We start from the raw sequence: 25,328 nt of genomic DNA, 5'->3' as shown, positions 1-25,328 counted from the left end.
AATAATGGTTCACGAATCATTATTTAGATCGGGACTATGGAGCACGGATTGAGAATCATTTAATTTAGATCGAAACCTCGGAGCAGATTCATGAATCTTTTAATTCTGATTTAAACTTTGGAGCATGGATTGTGAATCTTTTGATTCAGTTCCGGACTTCAATGCATGTTTATGAATCTTTAGATTCAGATCGGGATGGAGCGGGTATCGTGAAACTTTTTTTTTCTAATTTATTTATTTATTTATTTATTAGGCAATACAAAACATCAAAAAATCCCAATAAATATCAAGATATGACATGTAAAATGAGCAGCCACAGTTTTGTATTTATGTTCCCTTTTTCACATACATATTGACCACCAGTACTGTTTTTCAGGGTATATCGAGGAGGCCTGCATCGTCCCCTGCCCGTCTGATTGTAAACTCAGCGAATGGTCCAACTGGTCACGCTGCAGTAAATCCTGTGGCAGTGGGGTCAAAGTTCGCTCAAAATGGCTCAGAGAAAAGCCTTACAATGGAGGAAGACCCTGTCCAAAACTGGACCACCTTAACCAGGTAAACACCACGCGTCCGTATGCATGGAGGAAAGAATTTTGAAGATATGAAATGTTAAATGGCATAAATTAATTTGTTACCCTACTGCCTTAAAATGTTTAGTTGAGTCAACTTGAAATTTCAAGTTACTTAATGTTAATTGACACTTAATGATTGCTTAATGTTAAGTGACAACTGGAATATTTTAGTTGACTAAACTAAAAAATTTTAAGGCAGCAGGGTAACAAATTATTTTAAGTTAAAACAACTTTTTTTTACAGTGAGTGTTATTATAGTTAATTAAAAGTAACAAACAAAAAATGTTACGTGAAATAAAGTTTAGCTTTTCTTTAAGTACTAAAATAACTGAAAATAAAAAAACTAAATCTAATAAATTAATTAATAAAATAATTTTAGTAATAAATACAATTAATAAAACTACTAAAGAAAAACAAATAAAAATGACAAAAACAACTAAATTGCTTAAACTAACAAAAAATTAAAGACAGAACATTTAAAAATACACAAATTAAAAATATTAGCATAATCTACTGTATAGTATATCAGTGATATAGCACATACAAATACTGTATTAAATAATACATTTTTATTTGGATTAAACTATTTTATTGCTACTTTTTGATGCTGAATAAATTATAAGTATACTTAAAATCATTTATCTTGCCTCATCCCCCATGGGTGTAGTTTGGATTGAGCATATTATGGGATTGCAAAAGGATACATAAAGTGCTGCCTTAAAATTTTGTCCAAAAGAAGGTGTCAAGCATGCTAATTTGTCATTGCTTGAGGCATAGGAACGCACCTATATTATCTTAAAATACTGCCTACATAGGCAGTTCACTAGTCTTTGAAACAGAGTTCAAAGTTTCCCTCATTCTCTGGGACCGTTAGCTTTGATTATACAGTGAAAATCCAAAAATAGGTTCACAAGTGAATCTCAAATTATTCAGAAATTCTTGTCTTTTCATCTCTAATTTTTTTTTTCTAACTGAGATTAGCTAGAAATAGATGACTCCACATCAAAGCGTTTCTGTGGTCTTTACTCTTGACAAATATGCGTTATTGGATTTGGTTTAATATGTTGAGATTAAATGCTCTCCTTTTATTGATCAACAGATTATTTAGGGTGGTTAGAGGTAAAAAAAAAAAAAAAAAAAAAAAAAAAAAAAAACCCTCTGTGTTTATGTTTATTTTCTTAATAGACATTTCTGGTTTTGTAAGCTGTATTTCATGTTGAGTTTAAGCGCTCCCGTTTCTTAAACAGAAACAATAATAAGAAGTGCATTCCTAACTGAATATGATGTTTTTTTATTATTGGTCTCTAGACGCAGATGTTCTAATGACATTTTTCTCTAATTCTCCACTAATGCTGCTTGGCCACAGGCACAGGTAAAAACACTTTTCTTTCTTCGTTTTTACATTTCTCATCCAGAGTTTTTTAAATGTCTTTTAATGCATTATATGTTGTTGTGTTTGTCACTTTGGTGTGAGATTACTATTTTAAAGCATTAGAGGCACAAATCCCATGTTTTTGTTGCAAGAACTACTAGATAAACTATAAACCTACCATGAAAAGTTGCATCCCTTACGAAAATGCTTTGTCTCACCTTAACGCTATGGCACGCTGACAACTGGCACACTTGAATCAGTGTTACTGTTTTGACTTACTCTGTTAAATTAATATCTTAAATAAATTAATTGATTGATTAATTGATCTTCTTTTTTACATTTATTTATTTATTTATTTATTTATTTTCTGTAGTTAATTTAGCTTGTTATTTCTTTTTGTGCTTATTTATTTATTTATTTATTACCATCTGTTGAAATAATATTCTGTTGGGTTTATTTATTTATTTTCACTCAAATTATTAGAAGCTTTTCACTTTAGTTATTGATCTAATTATTAAAATATGTTAAATTAATATTCTGGTGTTTTTGTTTTGTCTTACATGTTTTATTTATTAATTAATTAATTTATTTATTTATGTATTTATTTATTTTCTGTAGTTAATTTTGCTTTTATTTTTAAATGTTTGTTTATTATTTATTTATTTATTTGTGTGTTTATTTATTTGTTTATGTACATCTATTTAATGTTCCGTTGGGTTTATTTATTTATTTTCACTTAAATTATTAGAATTTTTCACTTTAATAATTGACCTAATTATGACAATATGTTGAATTATTATTCTGGTGTTTTTGTTTTGACATAAATGATTGATTGATTGATTGATTAATTATTTATTCATTTATTTATTTATTTTCTGTAGTTACTTCAGATCACTTTAGTAATTGATCTAATTATGACAATATGTGAAATTTATATTCTGGTGTTTTTCTTTTTGTTTACATGTTTGATTAATTTTAATTAATTAATTAATTAATTAATTAATTAATTGATTGATTAATTAATTTTAATAAATTGATTGATTAATTGATTTTCATGTAATTAATTTAACCTGCTTTTTAAAAATGTTTTATTTATTTATTTATTTTCTGTAGTTAATTTAGCTTTTTATTTCTTTTAGTGCTTATTTATTTATTTATTTATTATTATCTGTTGAATTTTGCTTTTATTTTGAAATGTTTGTTTATTATTTATTTGTTTGGGTTTGTTTGTTTGTTTGTTTAATTATCTATTTATTTATGACCATCTGTTGAATTAATATTCCATTGGGTTTATTTATTTTCACTCAAATTATTTTACTTTAGTTATTGATCTAGTTATGACAATATGTTGAATTAATATTCTGGTGGTTTTCTTTTGTTTTACATTATGTATGTATCTATTTATTTATTTATTTAGTTTCTGTATTTAATTTTTACTTTTAATGGGTATTTATTTATTTATTTATTTACTTACTTATGACCATCTGCTGAATTAATATTCTGTTGGGTTTATTGTTTTAATTTTAATTGATTTATATATATTTCTTTTCTTTTTTTAATATTCTTATTTTTCCTTTTAGAAAAAAAAAATATATCACAGAAAAATCAGAGCTTTAAACTGCTTGTAGAAATGTCCCACATTTTAGTGTGAACAAAAAACTGCAATTGTTCATATTAAATTTAGTACATAGTACAATTTAGTACATTTCCGTTGAATAGGACATAAAGCAGCTCATATACAGTAATATATACTTTGACATTTCATTGAACAGTTTATTGTGCTCTTTTTATTCAAACCAGCTCAACTCTTTTAGTGAGAAGTGTTGGATTGTGTATGATTGTATATGTGTGGTTGGTGGCCTTGTGTTTCAGGTCTATGAGGTGGTCCCGTGCGTGAGTGACTGCAGTCAGTATATTTGGGTAGCTGAACCCTGGAGCGTGTGGAAGGTCAGTAATGTGGATCTGAAGGAGAACTGTGGCGAGGGCGTTCAGACCAGAAGAGTCAGGTGAGAGTCAAAGATGCCTTTCCTCATATTTATTGTACTGTTACTCCATCCATAACACCCTGACATTGTACTGTGCTCATCTTTCTGGTCCTGCAGGTGTATGCTGAACACAGTGGACGGTCCCACTGATGCGGTGGAGGACTATCTGTGCGATCCAGAGGAGATGCCACAGGGCACGAGGGAGAGCAGACTGCCCTGTCCTGAGGACTGTGTGCTGTCTGACTGGAGTTCCTGGACCTCATGTGACCTGGTCAGGATTAGCGCTACTCTATTTAAACCCTGTTCACACTAGGGTTGCATCTCTGCATTGATTTGATCTCTGTAATATCTCAGTTGTTCTAAGAAAAGAGTAATCTCAAGTCTGGAATTAAAAGATCTCAATGTAAACTCAAATATTTCTCAGAACAAATCAACTTAGCTGCTATCCACTTTATTTTTTATGGTTATGCACAATATTTTGATTTGCCGTTTATTTTTATGTTTTCAAAACTCAAATTTTACTTGGCGTTTTAGTATTTTTGTTATGTGCTTTTGTCATTTTTCTTAGTTATTTGTAATATCTGTTTAGCTTTCATTTATTGCTTTTTTATTTATTTTAGTAATTTAGTTCTTTAATTATAGATTCAGTCTTTTTAATATCTTTAAAAAAGATATTCATTTTACTTATTTGTCAAGACAACATTTAAGTTTTAAAACAATAAAAACAATAGCAACATTGATTAACAATTACAACACTGATTTTATTTTATCCCAAGGATCTGAGACATTCTGAGACATGTCTCAGAAACCCCTTAAATCTGATCTATCTGGGCAATAACATTTTTTGGCTTATGGTAACAGGGACATCATTTTATCCTGGGTTTATATGATTTCAGTTCGAGCCAACTGACATTGAGGCATAAATAGTGGCATAAAAAAATCAGAGCAGGTCACTTGCTAGGCGGTAAATGAACAGCTTGAGGAGAAATATGAGAGAATTATGAGCTCTTTAATGTGAATGAACAGCAGTCTGTTTTATCGGCCTCTTAAAGCCGTGTTCTGGAAGAGGAGATCGGGAGAGGACGGCGTTTGCCCTACGTCTGCCTAAAGATGGAGAGGACTGTCCAGTTAGCATGCAGACCGAGCCCTGCCTCCTAAACCGCAACTGCTTTCACTACAGTTACAACATCACCGGTGAGTACACCAAAACTGCAACGAAAAAACATCTAATTGAATGTAAATCATAAATAAATGAATAAATAAATAAATAATCCAGATTCCAGATGTCCTATGCATATATGTATGTATGTGTGTGTATATATATATATATATATATATTTATTTATTTATTTATTTATACATATATATATATATATATATATATATATATATATATATAATGTTTTATTATTGGCCATGTGCAGCCTTACATACTTATTATTATTATTATTATTGTATTACTGCTACTACTATTACTAACTAAAATATATACTTTTCTAAATAAAATAAAAACAAAATAGGAAATATTTGTAGAATATTAGAAATAATATCATAATATTTCCCTTTAAAATAAAAAAAATCATCTATTTAAGAATTATATACAAATTAATGTTTTATTATTGGCCATGTGCAGCCTTACAAACAAGGAGGCCTTTTTCAAGCAGAACAAAATGAAACAAATTTTAAAATAAAAAAAGTATTTAAGAATAATATATATATATATATATATATATATAATGTATTATTGGCAGTGTCCAGCCTTATAAAACAAGGATTAATTCTACTAAATATTTCAAATTTTAAATTAGCATTATTATTACTATTATTATTATTACTGCTACTTCTACTACTAACTAAAATATATACTTTTCTAAATAAAAACAAAAAAATAGTATACAATAGTATCGTAATATTTCACTGTAAAATGAACAAATAAAAAGTATAAAAAAAAATAACAATTATAATAGTTTTATATTTTACATTACATTAAAATGATAAAATAGTAATATTTATAGCAGTCTTTCCCAAATGATTTACCAAACTGTATTCTTTCTAAAGTTATTGTGACACTAATGATTCCAATTAATAAAAAAATCTATTAAAAAAAAATTCGCATAAAACATTCACACCACAGTACTGCAGTAAAATTGGTTATGAATGCCGTATTTTGCTGACTTGAACACTTTTGTCCTGCTGTTTGGCTGCCTGCAGTTTTCAAGTCCTTCTAGTCTGGGCATTATCCACACGGCACTTCCTTTTCTCTTATTGTTTTGAGTTGCCGTTCGCATGAATGAGTCATTCAAGAGTTGGGATCATTACTGGAACTGCTTCCTCCATCTGTTCAGACTTCATTCAGTATTCCCCTCCGAAAGTGTCAAAGCGAAGCGCAGCGGTGGCATCAGTTTATGGAGCTGAGACTCTGTCCTCAAAACATCCGCTCTGGAGGACGCTGGCAACCTCTGACCTAGACGTGTAGTTTAATGAGAACCCGCAGGGTGAAATCTGTGTGTGTGTGTGTTCACTTAGACTGGAGCACATGCCAATTAAGCGCCAACGCCGTGTGTGGAATCGGTCTCAAGACGAGGATGCTGGACTGCGTTAGAAGTGACGGCAAATCTGTTGACCTCAAGTTCTGCGAAGAGGTTTGTGCATTTATTTACAGACACTGCAGAGAAGTAGAAGTAGCTAGAGTTGCTTTTCCAGTACCAATAAGGGAATAATGTTAAAGTTTTAAAAAATCCTCACAATATTACAATATTACAATGATGTCATCACTGTTGTTACATTTTGAATAGTGAACATTCTATCATTGTAAATTATTTTTCTTGAATATATAGTTTGCAAAACTAGGCCCCTATGATTTCTGCAATGCTAAAAACGTGGGCAGAAGCACAGAATTCAGAAATATAAAAATGGAATTTACTGTATAACGCGGAATGTCATGGAATTTGCCAAATTTCGGATGAATAAATCAAAAGTAGGTCAGTACACTTAAATCAAAACGTGGAATGGACTAGTTTTTGTAAATACAGAGCCACAAAAAGACTATTCAAATATAATTCCATTATATTTTACCGTTTATTTTGAGAAAAACTATTATGTCATATACCAACAGAAACTTACAGGTCTTCACAGCAACCTGTCAAAATAAAAATTTGTTTTAACTTGAAGAAACTGTGACAAAAATATAGTGCTTAATGTAGGCCTAATCATAGTTATTAAACATAATTTTTTAAGGAAAAAAAAAAAAACAGAAAAATTAACACAATATTTCTGAAAAAAAAAAAGAAATAAATAAAATAGTATATATATTACATTAAATATTATAATATAATTTTTAATTTTTCATTAAATTAGTTAATCAGAGAAAATTTCATGAAACCATTAAAATGGAATTCAGAAAATTAATGAAAAACACAGAATTTGATTAAATAAATAAATAAATAAAACTGAATTGGAGAAATAAAAAAAATAAAAAAGGCCTAAAAAATGTCATTTTTGTTACATTTTTTAATAAATTGCTGTTAAATTGTGTAAAGTTTGATGATTTCATTAAATTATACATGTTTTTTTGTGTAATATTTTCAAACTGTAAACCATTAAAACAGAATCTAGAAAAATCAAAATGGGCAAAAAGAATTTGAAAAAAAAAAAACGAATTTGAGAAAAACTAAGCAGGTTTTTATTATTACAATTTAAAATAACAAATTAAGTTAAGTTTCATGATTTCAATTAATTATACATGCTTTTTGAGTCTAAAAAAAAAACAAAAAAAAAAAAAAACAGAGCATTTGAAAATTTGAAATTTTGAGAAAGCAGTTTTTTATTATAACAATTTAAAATAATTCTAATTATAATATAGTTTTAAATGTCATTTATTTCTGTAATGCAAAGCTAGATTTTCAGCATCATCACTCCAGTGTTCAGTGTCACATGATCCTTCAGAAATCATTCTAATATGCTGATTTGCAACAGCAAAATTTACAACAGCATTTGCTGCTTAATATTTTGGAATTTTTTTTCATGATTCTTTGATGAATAGAAAGTTAAAAAATGACATTCATTTGAAATATATATTTTTACAACATTATAAATGTCTCTGCTGCCACTTTTGATTAATAAATAAAAGTATGAATTTATATTCCAAAAATTAAATTTTACGGACCCCAAACCTTTGAACAGTACATTCCTCAAAAATATGCCTTAGCAAACACCTCTAAAACATAAAAAAGTCTCTGATACTCTTATGGTGTTATATCTACTAATATGATGTTGAGATCCAGTGGAAGAGAAACAAGGTTATTTTGTGCCATTTTAAACCGTAGGTTAATGTGAAAAGAAATGGCAAAAGATCAGTCAAAATCCGACAGCTCTGGTCACTTTAATTGGACTCTGTGGGCGATAAATCATATGCATGGCATATTAACCCTGTAACCCAGTTTTCAACCAGCTCACTTCATAACAGGCCTACAAACCTCTCTAGTGTAGAACACACACAAAACTTTTGAATATCTCAGTTATTCCTAATAAATAGAAGTGTGATGAAACACAGAGCTTATGGTCACTTTTGTTGAAGAATCTGGCTTCTCAGATGTTTCTCTTTTGGAATGACCTTTTTCACGAATGCTTATTTTTCACGCCTTATTTCTTTCCGCAGCTGCGCTTAGAGAAGAAATGGCAGATGAATGCTTCCTGTACGGTGGAGTGTCCAGTCAACTGCCAGCTCTCTGATTGGTCAGCATGGTCAGAGTGCTCACAGACCTGTGGCCTTGATGGTAAAGCTAAAAAACGGGCATATGTATGACAGCTTGCTGCTTTATCAAATGTGTTTGTAATTGACGTTAGGTATACACTACCATTCAGAAGTTTGGGGTCAGTCAAATTTTTAATGCTTTTAAAAGAAGTCTCTTATGCTCATTAAGGGTGCATTTATTTAGTCAAAACTACAGTAAAAAACTGCAATATTGTGAAATATTATTACTATTTACAGTGACTGTTTTCTATGTTAATATATGTTAAACCATAATTTATTCCTGTGATGCAAAGCTGAATTTTCAGCATCATTACTCCAGTCTTCAGTGTCACATAATCCTTCAGAAATCATTCTAGGATGCTGATTTGCTGCTCAATAAATATAAATTGAAATAGAAATCTTTTTAAATGCTATAAATGTCTTTACTGTCACTTTTGATCTTTTTTTTTGTTGTTTCTTTAAAAAACAATGATCTTGTTGTTGCTAGTGCCATGCTCGCCTGTTTGAGACTAGGTAAGCATGTAGGCTGTAAAACTGTGCATGCAGAAAAAAAGAAAGAGAATGGAGCTAGAATTCGGAAACATGAGATGAAATAGTGGACTTTAAGAAAGTACTGTTCAACGAAAACAGATGGAAGCAGCGCTAGATAGAAACTGACAGTCTGCCTGCCAAACACTTCCAAGATAAGGCGGAAAAAGCAGAGCGAGACAGAAGGCGGTGCATTGTGTGCAGTTTTATGCTAAACACATGTGGGATGAGCTAGCGAGTTATCTGAGACTGCCGTGCCTTGAGCTAGAAACTGAAAGATGAGTGTGTGGAGATGCATACGTGTGTGTGTGCGTGCAGAGCACCAAATCTGTCAAAAACAAGTTCAGGTCATATTTCACTCCAAAATATAAAAACTTTTGTGTCTTTTTTTCATTTTCATAATCTCCACTATCATTCAAAAGTTTGGGGTCTGTAAGTTATTTTATTTATTTTTTATTTCTTTAAGAAATTAATAATTGTATTCAGCAATACATTATCAAAAGTGACAGTTATGGCATTCATAATGTTACAAAAGATTTCTATTTCAAATAAATGCTGTTCTTTTGAAGTTTCTATCCATCCAAGAATCTGGAAAAAAGCATCACAGTTCCACAAAAATATTAAGCAGCTCAGTTGTTTCCAAAACTGAAAATAAGAAATGTTTTTGAGCAGCAAATCAGCATATTAGAATGATCTCTGAAGGATCATGTGACACTGAAGACTGATGAAAATTCAGCTTTGCATCACAGAAATAAATTACAGTTTAAAATATATTTAAATATAAAACGCTTCTTTTAAATTGTAATAATATTTCATAATATTGCTGTTTTTACTACATTTTTAAGACAAAAAATTTAGCATTGGTGAGACTTTCAGAAACAACAAAAAAAATCTTACTGACCCCAAACCTTTCTCAGAGAACAATCATTTTTCAGTTTTCACTTTAAAGCATTTCAGCTATTTCTTTGAATTGTCTTGTTCTCTGTGAAACCGAAGCTCAAACTTATTTCTCTTATGTTTCAATTCCTCAGGGAAGATGTGGAGGAGACGGACGGTTGTTCAGGCGTCTCAGGGGGACGGCAGGCCGTGTCCGTCTCAGATGGAGCAGTGGAAGCCGTGTCCTGTGCGACCCTGTTACAGATGGCAGTACGGCCCCTGGTCCGAGTGCCGTGTTGAGGTAATTTTCCGTTCTTAGAGATCAAACGGCTGAATGTAAATTCACAGATCAGAGTTCATCAAATTTGCACTGCAAGATGAAACTTCATCACAGAAATACATTCACGCTTCATTTGTCTTACTGCAAATTATTTGTTTTCTGGACTAACTATCCACAGTAAGGTTCACAATAGTACCACATTCAAAGGTTTGGGGTGGTAAGATTTTTTAACAAAAGTTCTGCTCACAATAACTGTTTTTTTATTTGAATATATTTTAAAATGTAATTTATTTCTGTGATGCAAAGCTGAATTTTCAGCATCATTACACCAGTCTTCAGTGTCACATGATCCTTCAGAAATCATTCTAATATGTTGATTTGCTGCTCAAGGCACATTTATTATTAGTAATGTTGAAAACAGTTGTGCTGTTTAATGTTTTTGTGGAAATTATGCGTTTTTTAGGATTCTTTGAAAATAAGGTTGAAAAGATTAATATTTATAATAATGAATATATTATCATATTATCAGCAATACTATATTATTATATTATTAGTGTCTTAATGTCCTAAATTAATGCATTATTGCTAAATAAAAGTTGGAATTTCTTTAAAGAGGTCATGACATGGATTTTATTTATTTATTTTTTTATATATGTTCCCTAAAGTTTACTTTTTTGGCACAAAAATAAATAAATAAATTAGTGCTGTCAAACAATTAATCACGATTAATCGCATGCAAAATAAAAGTTTTTGTTTACATAATATATGTGTGTATTTTGTGTTTACTTATTATGTATATATAAATACACACACATACAGTATACATTTTGAAAATATTTACAGGTATATATTTATATCCATATAATTGATAAATTATATAAATATTGTTTAATATTTTTCTTGAATATATATATATATATATGGATGTGTGTATTTATATATACATATTAAACATATACAGTACACACACATTTATTATGTAAACAAATATGTGTGTCTGTCTAAAATGACCTGTTTTAAGGGGTGTGTTTTTTTAAGGCTTGTCAGGAATTGGCCACTGTTGTGATTGGCTAACGTCATTGCATAGGAACAGTATTAATGCCCCTGCATGTGTTTTGCTTTATGATAAAAAAAAAAAAAAAAAAGGTATTTCCAGACAATCCATTATGAAATAATTTACTTACCGTTTGTGATGCAGCTGCAATCAGATCTAGTTTCGCTTCGTCTTTCAACAAAAGTTTCTTTGTGAACTCTCCATAACACTGTGCCTCCTTTACAAAACAAAATGCTCTGATCAATTCTCAGACATGATTCAGGATGCCATTAAAAATAGACTATCCACTTGTTCCTTACGCTGGGATTTTTCAACCAGGATGCGCGCTCATCACGAATGTTTACAACCAAATAATTGGTTGATATGCGCAAATTTGATTTAAAAAGCAAACTTTTCAAACTTTTGAACGGTGTATATCCCTAATTTATATTACGTTTATAATCTTTTGCTCTGTTATTTTTTTCCTTTGCTTCGCTCCATTGTGAAATTCAAATGTTTTAGTGTTTATTGAACTGTATTGTGCAACAGAGCAGTAGCTGAAGCTAAACACCTCAGTCGCCCAACGGCACACGCTCTGAATACGTTAACGACCCGCGCTGGAACTCCTCGCTCTTCCAACACCTTGTTTTCCAATCTTGCTGTCAAGCTCGTCTTCTCTTCTATTATTCTCTCTGATCCTCCTCCGTTTCAATCCTGCTTTTGATCTTTGGATATAGGAAGTGTTTATGAGTGCTCTGCGCTCACATCTGAACCTGTGTGTGTGCATGTGTGTTGTAGGAGGTGGTGTGTGGGGTGGGCCTGCGTTTCCGGAACCTGTCGTGCTTTGTATCAGACGGCTCTGGCGATGGCAAGAGCAGCATTGTGGAGGAAGAGCTCTGTGCTGGATTGGAGCAAGCCGTCGACGGAGATAAGAATATTGTTCTGGAGGAAACCTGCACCTTACCCTGCCCTGGTAACAGGCTTTTGTTGGGACTAACTATTTTCGAACCCCCAGCAGGCCAAGAATGGCAACACTGTAGATTTTTTGTTTTATTTTAATTTATATGCTGTAATTTATGCTTTATATGCACGCTTTTAAGGCATCTTACCATGATTTTTGTGACCCTGGACCACAAAACCAAGAATCATAGTTATACTTGTAGCAGTAACCAACCAATTTATACATTCAAATTTCAAAATTACCCATTTTTTTATACCAATAATCATTAGGATATTAAGTAAAGATCATGTTCCATTAGGATATTTTGTACATTTTTGATTTTTGATTAGTAATATGCATTGCTAAGAATTTCATTTAGACGATTTTCTCAATATTCTGATATTTTTGCACCCTCAGATTCCAGATTTTCTAATAGTTGTATCTTTGCCAAATATTTTTCTATATTAGATGATGTATAAATCTAAAAAAAAAATGTTTTACAAAAAATTTATCCAGGTTCACAAACACATATTTATGTATATATGTATGTAACATTTTGTTATGACCCAAACCTAATCTCTATTTACACACTATATATAAATTATTACAATATTTTAAAAAATTAAAATACATTAAAAATAATAAATAAAATATTTGTATATATTTAATATTTTTTATAAAATTCTCTCTCTCTCTCTCTCTCTCTCTCTCTCTCTCTCTATATATATATATATATATATATATATATATATATAATATAATTATTTTTACTATGTGCATTACAAATTCTTAAAATGTTTTAATTATTTTTTTTTCTTTATTAAATTATATAAAGAATATAATAAATAACAATATTTTTATGTATTTAATATTGTAAAATATGGTAATTTTTTATTAGTTATCTCTCTCTATTATATATATATATATATATATATATATAATTTTTTTTATAAAATAATTTCATGTTTTTTTTATATATTTAATTTTTTAAATATTTTAAGATTATTTATTATTTTTTACTCTATCTCTATATTGTTTGTCACCACTTTCAAGTTAGCTGTATAATTTGGGCAATTGTTTTTATTTTTTTATTTCATTTACTACATTTTTTTATTTAATGTAATATACTATTTTCAGTTCCGGTTTGATTCTGTCACCCTATTTGAGATTTTCATTATTTTGTGCCACAATTGTGTTTTAAAAACATATAATCTGATAATTATTCTAAAATATATCATCTAAAAATATTATTCCCTTCAATAGCTTAAATGTAATTCCGAGCTTTTTTATGCTCTATGGTAGACAACTTTCTTAAAATGGTAGATTTTACTACATTTTAACTAAAAATAATAAATTAATTGTTGCATGTCAAATTATAGATTTACAGGTGTTATCAGTCAGCTCAACTCTCATGTTGATCTGTTCAGGTGACTGTTACCTGATGGAGTGGTCCGACTGGAGCCCGTGTCAGAGTGTGTGCGTAAAGGGTCAGCGTTTAGACTTCACCCCGGTGCAGGTCCGTTCACGTGCCGTCATCGCTCAGGAACCGGAGAACATCGCTCAGTGCCCCGATCAGGAGTGGCAGTCTCGGCCCTGCAGCAGTGAGACACATGCTCCTCCTCCCTCATTTGCATAATCACCCCATTTGCATAATTTACTCACAATCCACTTGTTACAAACCTGTATGAGTTTCCTCCTTCTGTCAAACACAAAAGAAGATATTTTGAAGAATGTTGGCTACCTTCAACCATGCATTTGGTTCAAATTTTAGACCGTTTTAATAGTTTTGGTACTTTTAAACAAGGTAGTATGAAAACACCATTATCGAGTCTTTCTACAATTGTCTAAAAGTGTGCAGAATGTATATTCACTCTGTTGATTTCCATCTAGATGGTGAGTGTTATGAGTACCAGTGGATGGGCAATCCTCAGCTGATCTGGTGTCAGCGCTCGGATGGAATAAACGTCACAGGTGCTGTTTAAGTCACATGAATAAGCAGCCAATGAGGAATAACAAATACTAAAACCATCAGAGCCCCTTTGCTTATAGGTCATCAGTGCATAAAGTGTCTGTAGAATTTTTTTAATTAACATCAAGATTTAAGGTTAAAATGCATATGCATGTACAGTATAAAGTAGTGAGTACATCTTAGGTCCTATCAGCATGTTTTGTAAGTTTTTCACCACTTTTAAATGCCCTTTTGCCTTCACTAGGTCATGTTTAATGGTCCTGCAGCGTGACAAATGAATTTTTGTAGCTTCTAAATAAATGAGCTCATGAAAAGCTGCATGCATAATTACAAACGAATTAGCAAAGTGCTCTTTTAAATACAGTGGTTTTAGATGAAGTATATTACAGTATGTACTGTGCAAACTAAGCCAATTTTCTGTAGTTTTGCATGAAACTACTAGAACATATGCACATCTCTGATTGACGATTACTTTCTTCCAATCCGAGTTGTTGTCAAAAGCTTGAAAATGATCTCTGCCCTGTTATTTCTTCCAGGTGGATGCCCTCCAGCGCTTCTGCCAGGGACGGACCAGTCATGTGATTCACCTTGTGACAAACCACAGTCATTTTGCTCAGAGGTAAGACACAAGAGGATTGTGGGATTACTGTAATTCTGAATCTGAGAGTCTGTAACTGCAGACGGTTGCTCTAGCTGCAATTATCATAATGAATTCAACAGAAAATCATGGTCATGAGCTGTACTTGTGTTTATATTTTTAGATGCAGTTGATCTATATTTCTGAAGCATGCTCAGTGAGCTTTTTTATGCGTTTGCAAGACCAATTTTAAGACTTAAAGGCTGTAAAAGCAGACTAGTGAGTACAGGTAGATGAGTTTACTTGTTTGCTTTGACGACCTTTAACGTGTCTTGAAAAAGCTACGGGACATTAAAGCTTACAAAAATCACTGATATATTATTTGGCATAGAATAAAATATGCAAATATGTTGATCTTGTGTTAACCACAGACCTTTTTTCATACAAAAAATGATGGAACTGAAAGTTCATAAATGTATTTTGGATGTGAATTGGGTCAGGAGCTTTGAGAGGAAGCAGAATGCATGATCATATTTGTGTGTCTTTGCTGCCCCCTGCAGGAGGGTGTATGTATGTGCGAGGAGGGTTATACCGAGGTGCTGACGGCCGAGGGGACGTTGGAGCAGTGTACGCCCATTCCTGTGCTTGAAATCCCTACCGCAGGGGATAAGAAAGCTGATGTGAAGACCAGCCGGGCCATTAACCCCACACTGCCCACTACGGTACAGCCTGGCCGCGCCGGACGCACCTGGTACCTGCAACCCTTTGGACCAGGTAAATGTTTAATTGTGATTTCTCTAGTCCAAGATATAACTTCAATCTATCAGAATTGTTAGATAAAAAGTTGTCAAAAAAAAAAAAAAAAAGTTCCAGCCTCAGCCCAATCAGAAGTACCAGTACTTACACAGAAACCTATACAAAGTAGCCAGAAAGAAACACTAATTTTAAAGAAAAACGCCAGATGGATTTAGCTGGTTTTGCATCTGAACTCTTCATATATAAATAAATATATATATATATATATATATATATTTAACACTATGGCAAAAAATGTTATAAAAAATTAAGATGTGCGCTCAGAATTACTAGTTTATAATTTGCAATTGTACTATATAAACTTGCAATTGTGAGAAAAAAGTCGAAATTGTGAGATAAAATATTATTGCAGAAAAAAGCAAGATATAAACTCAAACAATTAGAATTGTAAGATAAAAAGTTGCAAAAAAGGCATTTTTTATTTTATAATGAAAAAGTAATAATAAAATAAAAAATAATAATAAAAATAAGATGTGCACTCAGAATTACTAGTTTATATTTGACAGTTGTGAGATATAAACTTGCAATTCTGAGAAAAAAAAAATCTGAATTGTGAGATAAAATAGTGCAATGACTTTTTTTTATTCCATGGCAGGAAAAAACTGAATTTCAATATGTAAAGAGAAAAAAAAACTAACTTAAAATTATTAGAAAATATAATAAAATATAATAATTGAAATAAAATATAATAATTTAGAATTGTAATTTAAAAAATGTAATTTAGAAAAATAATTTAGAATTTTATGATCTGAACTAAGAATTCTAAATAAAAAATGTCAGAATTGCAAGAGATAAACTCAGAGTTCAGAGAAAGTCAGAATTCTGAGTTATAAACTCATTTACTAGTTTAGAATTTGAAATGACAAGGTATAAACTTCCAGAATCTAAACTGAAAATCTAAAATTCTAAAGAAAAAAGTAAAACTTATGAACTCGCAATTGCCATGCTAAAACTTCCCATTTTTAAGATTTAAGCAAAGAAAATGGTAAGACACAGTTGGAATTACCATTACAAGCTTCCATATAGTTAGAGTTTTTATCTAAAGCCTTTTATAGTAGTATTTTAACTTTAGTCAACATGAAAATATCCAAGGCATGGCAATAAAACCCAGGCTAACCAAACAACTTTATAAAGTTTTGCTTCAGTTTAATGACCTATGCTATATATTTTGCACCTATTTAGACGGAAAACTGAAGACTTGGGTGTATGGCGTGGCGGCAGGTGTCTTTGTCCTCCTGGTATTTATAGTGTCAATGATTTACCTCGCATGGTAAGAACAAAAAGCCTTTCCGTTCGCTTCATCATCACTCATTTCATTTTCTCATTCACTCCATGCATGCATTTTGCTTTTCTCGCATTCCACCCTCATCCATGCCTCCTTCATCGTCATGAAGCAGCAGTTACTGTGCCATCCGGCGGTCGCTCGGGACGCCAGATTCTGCCAACGGTACGGTGGTATGGATGGGCCAAGATGCCCATGAGCTGACGTACACCTGCCCTGAGTGCCAGCAGCCAAATCAAGAGTCAAGAGCCAGTTAAAGGCTGGAGAAACAGGCTCCTGATGTCCTGACATCTCAGCCTCCTCTGCCTCGTGCCTCCACCGCAGTCTGTGCCTTACGTTCTGATGCTAAAGCAATCGTGCTGTCTGGGTAGGCTGCCTATCTTTGGTTTAATGCTTTAGAAGAGTTGATCTGTTGCAAAACCTAGTCAGCTTGCATTGGTTCCTACTACCTACAAACTGCCTTCAAGACATGGATATTATTGTGTTCTTTTATGCCAAAAATCATTAGAATGTTAAGAAAAGATCATGTCCCATGAAGATATTTTGGAAATATTCTGCCCTAAATATATCGAAACTTAATTTTTGATTAGTAATATGCATTACTAAGAACTTCATTTGGACACCTTTAAAGGTAATTTTCTCAATATTCTGACTTTTTTGCACCCTCAGATTCCAGATTTTCAAATAGTTGTATCTCGACCAAATATTGTCCTATTCTAACAAACCTCACATCAATGAAATACTTATTTATTCAGATTTCACCCTTATGACTGGTTTTGTGGTCTAGGGTCACATATATCCATATATATATTTGCATATTTATTATATATTACAATCATATTTATATTTACGTACATAATTACGAATATAGACAAACTTTTATTATTGTGGTTGCCAGATGTCAAAAAATCCCCATATCAGAGCTTCTGTTTTAAAAATCCAAACAAAATCCAATCGTAGATGTTAAGTAGTCTATTCGTTTTTGTTTGTTTGTTTGTTTTTTAAAGAAAAACATGACTATAAATATTAAAATTAAAATCAATTCATGTTCATATTGCTTTATTGGCATGACATACTTAAGTACATATTGCCAAAGCATTGTACATCAGGAATTTTGCTGTTTTAGTTTTGAAAGAAGCTTAAATGGGTCATCGGATGCAAAGTTCACTTTTTCATGTTGTTTGAACATTAATGTGTGTTGGCAGTGTATGTACAGATCTACCCTATAATGATAAAAAACCATGCAGTGGTTTTTAATTAATCTGTAAAAATAATATCCCCTTTTTCAAATCGAGCCGAGGCCACTCCCACGATAATTTATTGACATGAGCGTCTTACCTCAGACCCGCCCTAAATCAGCTTTAACAGTCCGACCTCCACTGTTTCTAAGCCAGAGCAGTTAGTAAGTTAGACAAGAATATCTCCAACTGAGCGATTGAGGTGTTGTGTTGCTGGATGTAATAATGAACATAGTGGTCATTTACTCCCAACATCTGAGCCGCTGAAGATGCAGTGGATTACATTTGTTTGTGAAGGGAATGCGCCTCCTGATTTACATAAATGCGTCTATGTTTGCATAAATCATTCGTGATCCAGCTTCACCCACAACAGAAGTGAGTATAAGGGTTTTTTTATGAATCTCTGCAATCACCATTCCTAATAACGTGCTAGTTAGCAAATTTTGCGGCTAAATTAAACAATCTCTCAGAGCACAGCTCGTCACTCCACAGTAGAGAGGAAATTATTTAGGTCAATTAAACCATGTAATGAGTCGACATTCTCTTTATTTGTGCATATAGATGAATTGCAATAATTCTGATAAATTTTCTCAGATGACAACAATTATGATCAGTAATCATGATTTGCAGCATGACTAAAATACGACTTTTTTCATTTATCAAAACTAGACTAAAAAAAAACACAGGATAGGTCAACTAAATATAATAAAAACTCAAAAGAATATTTAACACGGGACTGGGCCTAAGACTAAATAAAAAAAAATGCATATAAAAAAATGATAACTGGAATAAAATGCAAATACAGTATTTAAAAAAAAAAAACATCTTATTTCTGCTAGTTGCAACATTTCTCATTTTTGTTTAGTTTAAGAAATAATTTAAATATTATAATAACTAAAACTGAATAAAGTAAAACTATATAGACATTTAAAACACAACAAAAATACTAAAATCTTAACTAAAATTAAATTGAAAACAAATTATAGAACTAAAATTTTAATTAAAATTTAACAGTAAATAATAATATGAATAGTAGTAGTAATATAATGTAGTGTATATCAGTGATAGTGCATAAATAGTCCACTTTTTAAACTGTTTATGTCCATATTTATAATCAACGTTTCTCTCCCTCTCCATCATTGTTTTTTTCCCACTGATATGTCGTAATGCTTTTTTGGGATTGTCTTCTCCGGGATGGATACATGTGAAATTGCCTTAGAATTAGGCCCAAGTGAGGTATTTCAGTAGGCAGCATAATCATGTTTCCTACGTTTTGGAATAGACTTTGCATCTATTATGCTTGATAATGTTGCCTATGGGGGAAACTCACTAGGTTTTGGAGCAGCAACTTTTTTTTTTATGATTATATGTTGCAATAATGCTGAAAAACGAATTAGGTCAATGTGGTCTTTAATGAAGTCCAGCTGCTTTACACCTCATTTTGCTCCTATCAGGGCACCTATTATGTTTCATCCAAAGTCATGACTGAACTATTCCTGATCATCATGACTTTTCTTCATCTTGTTTTTTTACACATTATATTCCATGATTTCATTTTTGTATCATGTGCCATAATATGCATATGCATATATAATGTATACTATGTTCATGTAATATAAAATGTGTTTTCACATAAGATAACATGTACACATATTCTTAAATTCTTTTGTCCTCAGCAAAAAGCCAAAGAAACCTCAGCGAAGACAAAACAATAATCGATTGAAACCCCTGACCCTGGCATACGACGGAGATGCGGACATGTAGCCCTTCTCTGAAAAATAACGTCGTGAAAATAACATCAGCAAATTGATGAATCTCATGAAAACATGTCCGGGTCACATTATACCCCAAATTCAGTAATTATATTTTGCCTAAAAGAAACGAAGCCTTTTTAGTACCTTTGTACATTATGATATTTTGATAATGACATTATTTCTTCATTAATGAAAATTAAGTACTTTCTTCCTAAATTCTTCCTATTTTTTTATTTATTAATTAAGATATTTATTAATTTCTTATTTTATTTTACTCTATTTTTTATTTTATTTTTTTTTATTTATTATTTTTTGCTGTAATGCATCTGAACAATACTTTCAGTGTTTTTGTAATTATCAGTATTGTCAATGGTGATTCTCTTTTTTATTTAAATAAGAAAAGTAGTAGATTTACAAACGTGCAATGCTTCAAGTGTAGTCTGATTCTCGAATGAATGACTCTTGTGAACCAGTTCTTTTTAGTGAATCAGAAACATGTAACAAGTCCATTGTAGTCTGATTCCTAAATTAACTGTTCCTATGAGCCAGTGTTGTCTGATTTTTGAACAAATGACTCTTATGAACCAGTTCTTTTTAGTGAATCAAAAACATGCTGCATGTCCAGTGTAGTCTGATTCCTGAATGAATGACTCTAATGAACTGGTTCTTTTTAGTGTATCAAAAACATGCAACGCGTCCAGTGTAGTCTGATTATCGAATGAACGACTCTTATGAACCGGTTCTTTTTAGTTAACCAAAAACATGCAACACATCCATTGTAGTCTGATTCCAGAATGAATGACTCATATGAACTGGTTCTTTTTCACGAGTTCACGCTTAAGTATAATTAGCCAGAGTATAGTAATGCATATTTGGCGTGCTGTCCGGGGAAGGGCTCCGAGCTCGGGAATGGCCCGAACCCAGAGAACCCCCCCTAGGTGTAGTGAGAACTCGTGTGAGGAGTGAGGAGATGGGGTGGTGGTGGGATGCTGATAAACCATCAAATGGATAGAGGCAAGTTCAGCTGTATTTAAATTGTAGCATTGATTAACTTGAGCGAACTCCTCTTGTGGTAATTAGGCTAGGTATCTGACGCGCTCCTCCCGAACCTTGTTAATAAAACATCATTTAGTGAATCAAAAATGTGGTCACATTATACCCCAAATTCAAAAGAAAAAAAGATGTAATTATATTTTGCCTAAAAGAAACAAAGCCTTTTTAGTACCTTTGTACATTATGATATTTTGATTTTTTTAGAATTTTTTACATTTATTAATTAAGGTGTTTATTCATTTCATTTTATTTTACTCTATTTTATATTTTATTTTATTCATTTATTTATTTATTATTTTTTGCTGTAATGCATCTGAACAATTTACTTTCAGTTTTTTTTTTTTGTTTTGTTTTTTTTGTAATTCTCAGTATTGACAATGGTGATTCTTTTTTTTATTTAAATAAGAAAAAATAAAGGCAGCATAAATATTATGATGTATCCATACATATTTAGTGGAATATAGTAAAAAAAAAAAAATGTTTTTACATTGCAGTAAAAAGAGTTTGAGGTAAATGTGCTTAATTCTCATGAAAAATATCACAATGTAAATAATCTTTGTTTAATTTTTTGTTTATGAAAAATATAATTTCTTTTTTTTTTTTTTTTTTTTTTTTTGCCATTTGATTTTGGGCTGAGTTATGACCCGGAAATGTTCTTGAGATTCACTCAAATACTCCTCCAAATGACAAATGCCTAACCATCTCAAATACTGGACCCTAAATGCTTGAATCCAACTTAGAAGAAGAAGAAACATTCAAGAGCCGCAAACGAAAACCATCTGACTTAATATTTACTTCACGTTCTTGTTCTGGAAGAGCCTTTACATATCTCCACATGCTGTGAGATCATGCCTTTGTTTCTATTCAGTTCCTTACAAGTATTTGTCAATTATGCAATTGCGGTCAAGCTAGTGGTCTTCTATATGACGGGTCAGGACCTTTTCGGAGCAACCTTCTTCCGACTTGTGCTTCCCAGCTAAGAGGATTCATGTTTTCGGAAGGAGTTATTAAACAGACAATGCCAAAACATACAACACACAGTAGAAAACATGTAAGGAAACTTGTGAACTTAATATATCACTTACATCATGGACAGCATTTGCTCTCAAAAGATGCAGCCTTTCTATGGAAGGTGAAAACAAGACAAATCATGTTCTCCTGGAAGTCCCACTCTGATTCCAGGTGTTATTTTGCACTATATTAGTGCAGCAAGGAAAGCATTCGCCATTGAACAATGTCTCTGAAGTGTCGATTCTTCAAGGCAAGCGAATATGAATCTGGAGCACATCAATGAGACGGGATAACTGAGAAAGTGTAAAAATAAATCTCAGAGTGGGACTCTTTAAAGACCTCACGTCCTTTTGATTTCACTCATTTGTGCATTGTATAGTTTCTATGATGTGTCTTTTCTGCTCAGCAGACTTTAAATATGTATTTTTTGTTATAGTTTTCCATTCAGACATTTTTATAATAATTGGTTGATATACAGTTGTTGGAGAAAAGTGGTTGTGACAGTATTATGACTTTTGATTGGGGGTTTATGCCCCATTTTTGATGTCTGGTATCTAATTATATGAATGATGTGTGTGTCAAGACAATGGGTCTCGTGGGAAGACTGATAGTTTTTGCCTTATTACTAAAAAAATACTGAAGTATTGTTACTAATTGTTGCCAATTCCGACAGGACAGTAGACATGCAAAATACAGTGGCCCTACAAAGTATTTGGACATGAAAGATAAACTTTAAAATGTCTGAATGTTATTGCATTAAATGGGGAACTGGTTAAGTTATTTGATTCCTGAATAAATGACTCTTATGAACTGTTTTTTTTTTTTTAGTGAATCAAAAACATGCAGCTCATCCAGTGTAGTCAGATTCCTAAATTAACTGTTCCTATGAGCCAGTGTAGTCTGATTCTTGAACAAATGACTCTTATGAACTGGTTCTTTTTAGTGGATTTACAAACATGCAATGCTTCCAGCATAGTCTGATTCTCGAATGAATGACTCTCATGAACCGATTCTTTTTAGTGAATCAGAAACATCCAACATGGCCAGTGTAGTCTGATTCCTGAATGAAAGCCTCTTACGAACTGGTTCTTTTTAGTGAATCAAAAACATGCAACACGTTCAGTGTAGTCTGATTCCTGAATGAACTGTTCCTATGAGCCAGTGTAGTCTGATTTTTGAACAAATGACTCTTATGAACCAGTTTGTTTTAGTGAATCCAAAACATGCAACGTGTCAAGTGTAGTCTGATTCCAGAATGAATGACTCTTATGAACCAGTTCATTTTGGTGAATCAAAATGTGCAGTGCATCCAGGGTAGTCTGATTCCTGAATAAATGACTTTTATGAACCTAGTTTTTTTTAGTGAATCAGAAACCTGCAATGCGTGCCGTGTAGTCTGAGAACAAATGACTCGTATGAACCAGTTCTTTTTAGTGATCAAAAACATGCAACACATCCAGTGTAGTCTGATTCCAGAATGAATGACTCTTATGAACCTAGTTTTTTTTAGTGAATCAGAAACCTGCAATGCGTGCCGTGTAGTCTGAGAACAAATGACTCGTATGAACCAGTTCTTTTTAGTGAATCAAAAACATGCAGTACATCCAGTGTAGTCCGATTCCACAATGAATGACTCATATGAACCGGTTCTTTTTTAGTGAATCAGAAACATCCAACATGGCCAGTGTAGTCTGATTCCTGAATGAATGACTCTTTGAACCTTTACTTTATACTGGATCAAAAACATATAAAGGGTCGGATTCCGAGCAATTGACTCTTGTGAATTGTTTTTTTTTTGTTTTTGTTTTTTTTTGTTATGAATCAAAAAGAATTGCATGGCATGTCCAGTGTAGTCCTATTCCTGAATGAGCAACTGACTCATATGAACCAAATCCTTTTAGAAATACCAATTTCCAAACATCTCTTTTGAGCAAATACTATTTAGTGAATCAAACTCATTAAACAGCTAATGTGTATGGTATATTATTTAATGCATTGTGAGACTTAATTCAGTGTAGTTACCTGCTGGTTGATACAATATATTATTATTTTTATCAGATAATTTTATAAAAATGTAATGAATTTAAAGTGGTACCAATATATATTATAAAATATAGGGCAATTTTTATATTGCATTTATGCTGCTTCAAAAAGACTGTGATCATCAAAAATGCGAAACAGATTAGGTTATAAAATGTATTTATTTTTAAAAGTATCTTGTTAAATTTCACTTTTTGATATTGTGTTATCTAATGCAAAGACATCCAAACATGAAGTGTGGCTGAAGTGTGCAAATACTTTCTGGGGTCATTGTACATGTGTTGCACTTTTGTTGGATCTGATATATATATTTTATTGTATAATATTATGACATCATAAATATGAGCTGTCTCACACACTTGCAACAAACGTACAAAGCCATCAAGCAGTAAATAATTTCGGTTTTATTATTCAGCAGATTATTAAATAGTATTTGGTTTATACATCCATAAATTATTTTCAAATGGTTATACGTTACCCTTCCTCCTCTCTAAAAAAATACAAAATGCAATGAAAAAGAAAACACACTGTGTATGTATTCATGAAATCTGATTTAATTTGAATTTAAGATGTTATGTTTAAAAAAAAAAAAAAGAAACAACAGCGTGAATATGATATTCCTGAAATGTGATAGTCTATGAATCCTGCTGAAATCTTCTATTCAGATAGTAGTAATATAGAAAAAGCTTTTTACTGGTCAACTCTCCTCATTTCCCCTATTTCATTTACGCTGCTACATTAGACTCGTTTCACCCGGCTGTCCTGCTAGCAGCAGGTGAAATGAATGTTTACCTTTAGTTTTATTTGTAAATAACAATGAATATTAAATCATATTAATTTTTTTTCTATTGCACAGAAATGTTTAGTAGATTGCAAAGTGGTCTCGCTGATCTTTGTTGATTATGGTCATGTTGTAAAGTACCAAGGTCTTTTTTTGTACAGCTTATGTTTTCTGATGACCTACAGGTAATAAATACTGGTGTATTAAACATGTATGAATGAGATTTCTTCTGTTTGTTAATGCGTTTAATCCTTTATCCACTATTATGAAAACAGATATGATGGGCGGCATGCATTAACCAAAGTCATAGGATTGGTTGCCTCAACATTCATAGGCGTTCCTCGCTCATGCGAGCGTCTGTCAGTGTCAGATGGAGCCGAGTGACCATGTGTTCACGGCGCAGAGCAGTGAAGAGCCGTGCATCAGGAAGATCAGCTTCCCCTGAACTTCATTGAATCCCATTGAGAA

The 25,328-nt window shown here is 31.9% G+C and overlaps 1 protein-coding gene across 1 annotated transcript in view; it reads left to right on the top strand.

Moving 5' to 3' along the window:
- LOC127178634 (thrombospondin type-1 domain-containing protein 7A) overlaps nucleotides 1-25,072 on the top strand; it is a 157,318-nt gene extending 132,246 nt beyond the window's left edge. The window contains exons 14-28 of the mRNA XM_051131612.1: nucleotides 377-555; nucleotides 1,939-1,944; nucleotides 3,817-3,950; nucleotides 4,047-4,200; nucleotides 4,982-5,123; nucleotides 6,456-6,571; nucleotides 8,587-8,704; nucleotides 10,242-10,387; nucleotides 12,198-12,372; nucleotides 13,767-13,940; nucleotides 14,230-14,310; nucleotides 14,845-14,927; nucleotides 15,446-15,659; nucleotides 16,884-16,971; nucleotides 19,898-25,072. Coding sequence (XP_050987569.1) covers nucleotides 377-555; nucleotides 1,939-1,944; nucleotides 3,817-3,950; nucleotides 4,047-4,200; nucleotides 4,982-5,123; nucleotides 6,456-6,571; nucleotides 8,587-8,704; nucleotides 10,242-10,387; nucleotides 12,198-12,372; nucleotides 13,767-13,940; nucleotides 14,230-14,310; nucleotides 14,845-14,927; nucleotides 15,446-15,659; nucleotides 16,884-16,971; nucleotides 19,898-19,985 — 1,898 coding nt within the window. The 3' untranslated portion in view covers nucleotides 19,986-25,072. The remainder of the gene's footprint in view (nucleotides 1-376; nucleotides 556-1,938; nucleotides 1,945-3,816; nucleotides 3,951-4,046; nucleotides 4,201-4,981; nucleotides 5,124-6,455; nucleotides 6,572-8,586; nucleotides 8,705-10,241; nucleotides 10,388-12,197; nucleotides 12,373-13,766; nucleotides 13,941-14,229; nucleotides 14,311-14,844; nucleotides 14,928-15,445; nucleotides 15,660-16,883; nucleotides 16,972-19,897) is intronic.
- Nucleotides 25,073-25,328: the final 256 nt, after the last annotated feature.

The sequence above is a fragment of the Labeo rohita genome, chromosome 16, assembly GCF_022985175.1.
Source record: "Labeo rohita strain BAU-BD-2019 chromosome 16, IGBB_LRoh.1.0, whole genome shotgun sequence".
In the NCBI taxonomy this organism is placed as follows: domain Eukaryota; kingdom Metazoa; phylum Chordata; class Actinopteri; order Cypriniformes; family Cyprinidae; genus Labeo; species Labeo rohita.
Note: the sequence above shows the minus strand (reverse complement) of the source record. Positions and strands in the feature narration are given on the sequence as shown.